The 4,466-nt window shown below is 28.4% G+C and overlaps 1 protein-coding gene across 1 annotated transcript in view; it reads right to left on the bottom strand.

Moving 5' to 3' along the window:
- Nucleotides 1-4,466, bottom strand: part of LOC106458966 (cell division cycle and apoptosis regulator protein 1-like) — a 59,423-nt gene that overhangs the window by 49,539 nt on the left and 5,418 nt on the right. Inside the window, exon 3 of the mRNA XM_013918534.2 lies at nt 2,282-2,511. Coding sequence (XP_013773988.1) covers nt 2,282-2,511 — 230 coding nt within the window. The remainder of the gene's footprint in view (nt 1-2,281; nt 2,512-4,466) is intronic.

The following is a 4,466-nucleotide window of genomic DNA, read 5'->3' as shown; positions in this document are numbered from 1 at the left end:
ATTATCTTTATGTAAATTATGACTTTGCTAGTAATGCAAGAAAAATGTTACACATTGTACTAAATATAATATTTTATACTGATGAGACACAAATTTTTTGTTTAAGGATGAACTTTAATAATGTCCAAACTCTGTCACCAATTCACATAAACCATCACCTGCAATATAAAAGAAACAGTCAATGAAAGACAGAGATTAATATTTAAATTATTGAATGGATTAATTACTCAATAAAATTGAACATTTCACAACCTTTTATATTTTGACATTCCAAATTTAATTTAAAAGCGATATTACAATATATTAAAATAAACTTATCAAAACATAGTTTATAGCTCAAATTTTTATATCATCTAAGTTCTAATTTCTTAAATTTAAAAGGAAATATAAAAAAAAAAATTCTCAGTCTTCACTTGTCTGTGTCACATGAAGCATCTGAGCTCTGAATTTTTCTCTAGATTTTATAACTGTAAGAATACAGCTTCTTTAGCACCTAATTAGAAACACAAACTATACATAATTATCATTAAGAATATAAAATCTGAACCTCCTACCTTCTTGATTTTCTTAGTTATCATTAAATTTGTCAAACCCACCAGAAAAGCCTCTCCTATTGTTCTATGTATTTCAAGACAATAATATTGTCAAATGTACAATGATGATGGACATGTTTATAACCAACAGAAAAATCAGATTCTCCTCTACGTAAAGCTAATGGTCCTTTGTTTATTTTTGATGATGAAGGAAGGAAATTGAGAAGCGCTTGACTTGTATTGAGCAAAGCCATTGTTCTGAGAATTAATGGAACTTTTAAACCTATTTATAGATTAGTTAGAATGCCACTTAGATTAAGGTAGTTTTGGAACATTCTATCATAGTGACTCGTATATTTTAGTGTTCTAAGATGCATATTTGAAATTCAATTTTTTTTTCACAACAAACTTAAATAAAAAAAAGCCTAACAGAGCTAGCTATGTGTGATGTACGAGAAACTGCTAATGTGTTTCCTATGTGTTTCACTGCTTTTTTGAAGATGGGTAAAATGCTCCTGTATTAGAAACCAAGCAATAAAATCATAAAATTAAAATAAAACAAAAAGTTGAAATTGTGAAAATAAGTAATTTGAAAATCTTGAATCAATTATGCATTTAAAGAAGAAGATAAAAAGGTATTGTTCATTTTATTTCATATTTTTAACATTATATTTCATTGATGACTTTGCTACAATTGTGTTAGAATACACAAAACAGATAAAATAAACCTTTTGTTATAAATTTAGAAGGTTCTATAGACTATGCAAATGAAATATGGAAACTACCAGATGAAAATAAGTATTTTGAATCTTAACATGAAAATAATTTTTCACTCAGACTGACTCCGTAAAGAATTTTTAAATTCACAGAAATCTTTAGTATAAATATCTTATTAAAATATTTGATATTTAGTGTACAACAGTTTTGTAGTTATTATTAAAAGCTTTTCAAATTTAATAAAGATATACACAGTAGATTCTTAGTTATAGTGTGTATAGTTTAATGGTTACAGGGTGGTTCCTAGATGGGTCACATCAACCATCTTCATACAGGACGAGTTAGTCAGCAAGTTCTCTCATTAGAACTTCATCATTTTGTGCTTATAATTCATACATCTCCATAATGATGAAATACTAAAAGCAATTTTGCAATGTGAATTAGTGTATATGTATAACACATTTAAAGAAACGAGATTCTGCCATTTGTATAAAGTATAGCCATTTCTGTAAAGTTCTGTAGCTCATTGGTTTAAGGGTTGGGTACTTTTAATAGATGTTCACAAATATATGTTAGCCACCTTTTATAAATGTACAATAAAGTTTTTCACAATTAGGCGTAGCATGGGTCAAAATAAAATATGTTGTTTTACCATGGAAATGGTTGACCTTTTATCAGATTGGCATTAATCTCTATTCAATAAGAAAGGATTTGAGTCAGTGGAATATTTTGCCAACACCTACTGTACTAACAAAACTTAGCTATACTTAAAAAGTTCTGGTATTTCTAATGTACTACCTGGTCTGCAATGTCATTCAATCACAGACCATTAGTTGTTTAACATACACTTCTAAGTTTTAATACACATTAAATGTAAAATTGGAGTATCTGTAAGAAAAATTCTATAAAACACCATTATTTTATACTTCACAACGGATCTAATAAATATATTTGTATTTTGCTATGGGACTTTTATAACTATAGGTTTTGACTTTTAACCGTATAAGAAGATTTATACATAGGCAAATTACCTGTGCTAGGCTGAGTGCAGCCAACCCTGTTGGGAATGCTGTACCTGTTGGATTGGGTTGACCGGCTGACTGGGACTGGGCAGCAAGAACAGCTGCTAAGCCTGGTCCAGTTACAACTGAACTGGCTGCTCCAGTTACTGATGTGTGAGATTGGGCAGCAATCAGAGAATTTGCAAGTGCTGATGTTTGAGATGGTGTAGCTGACTGAGGTAAACTGACTCCTGGAGTCACTGAAAAAAACAACAACATTAATATCTAATAACATGAGATTAAGTAATACTATAATAAAGTTACATTTTTATTGTATGTACAAGTATTTTCTGAAACAAGTCAAACTTTAAAGAAAAATAAATTATAATAGAATAAAAAATAGTAGTACATACCTGCCTAAAACACTAAAATAGTTTATTTTCTTCTAAATAAGTAAAAGTAACTGAATTAAAGCAAAACAAAAAACTGTGTGCCCTAACAACATGCACTTTGATTGTAATGACTTAGTTTATCTAATCTTCAAACCCCATCTTTATAATAAAAGTTTAAAATAATATCAGTTCTATTATTGTAGTAAATGTTAGAATTATACTACAGTTGACTAATAAAATGTTTACATGACAGTTTAATCCATGTCTTGACAGTGACAAAATAAAAGTAACTATCCAATAAACATAACTAAGAAAACTCTAATGCCTGTGATGTATATCTTGAAATGTAACACAGATACATACACACACACAAACTTGTAGGTCATATATACATAAACCTGGTTAAAAATTATATCTGCATCTACACTTCAAATAGTTTTCTTTTAGGACACATACCGAAAAAATCATAGTTCACTTAGCAGTTTTTTCTTCTAAAACTACCTTATTACCTTATTCAGACAGGTAGTTTATACATGTAATTTCAAATTTAAAATATCTTCAGACCTTGATGTTAGTGAATGTATGCCTTAGAAAACCACAAACTAACATAAGTTATCATTTGAAGAGTAGACTTTTGTGAATGAGATCTTCTCTTTTGTATCACACACACACACAAATACATTACCATTTAAATAGACTCTGCTATAAAATTATGTAATTTATTAAGGCATTAAAGAAAAATATTTGATTGACCTACTTATACCGAAATATCCATTTCCACAAACAGTGCTTTTAATATCTAGTCTAGTATAAACTACATACTCCAACCATCTGCAAATTGATAATTTCATATAAATTCACATATCTCACACTAAAACTAAATTACAATTTTCTCTACAGTTGAAAATTGCATACAAGTATTTTTCTGTTTATCATAAAGTTTACAAAAAGTTGGCCTAGTTCAAGGACAACTCTTCCACTGAAATGTTGAAGTGTTTAACAATAACACTATTTCTCATAAAAATGTTCCATTGCCTTGATAGAGCATAGAAGAGAATTGAAATTAAACCTATTGACGCAGTATTGTTGCATTTCACAAATGGTTTAACAAAAGAGGGTAAAATAAATATGTAATTAAACAGTGTTACTGAAGCCTAATATATGTATATTCACTAGATGTGATTTGCTTTCACTTGAGTAATCTTAGTTAAAGCTTAAATGTTATTTTTTTAGATCAGAATATTAAAAGTAAGATCTTTTACAGAAATTTATTAAAATCTAAATATTTTATAGTTACACTTATGAAAGATAATAGAAAACTGGTAGTTTTGGTTTCAAGGATTTTAAAATCACAACCATAATGTTTCTTAAGATTAAACTATGTTTCTCATCACAACAACTAAAAACCAAATTTTAACATTTTTATCAATTACACATGATGAATGTTAGGATACCCGGCAACCTGAATAAAATATTGTCTCCTTTAACATGGGCTTGGTCCCTGGGACCGACCTCGTAACCATTTTGAGCTTGCTGCAGTTTTCATGCTATAACTTTTAAATTAGTTAGCAAATGTTAACAAAATTTGGCAGATTATCAGTAAACATTACAATGCTTGCATACACAAAATATAAATTTTTTTTTATTAAGCCTTAAGATTTGTAAAGCAATGTTTTTCTCATGTCTTTTTCTTTATTTTTGCATTTTGCCTATATATCATGCAAAGTAATATTCATTTTAAGATTAAAAATACTTTTATGCATCAGAAAATTTTCAAATTTCTCAAGCGAAATCTTTATAAAATCCAAAGAGTTATCAAATAT

The sequence above is a fragment of the Limulus polyphemus genome, unplaced genomic scaffold (assembly GCF_000517525.1).
Source record: "Limulus polyphemus unplaced genomic scaffold, Limulus_polyphemus-2.1.2 Scaffold539, whole genome shotgun sequence".
NCBI lineage: Eukaryota > Metazoa > Arthropoda > Merostomata > Xiphosura > Limulidae > Limulus > Limulus polyphemus.
Note: the sequence above shows the minus strand (reverse complement) of the source record. Positions and strands in the feature narration are given on the sequence as shown.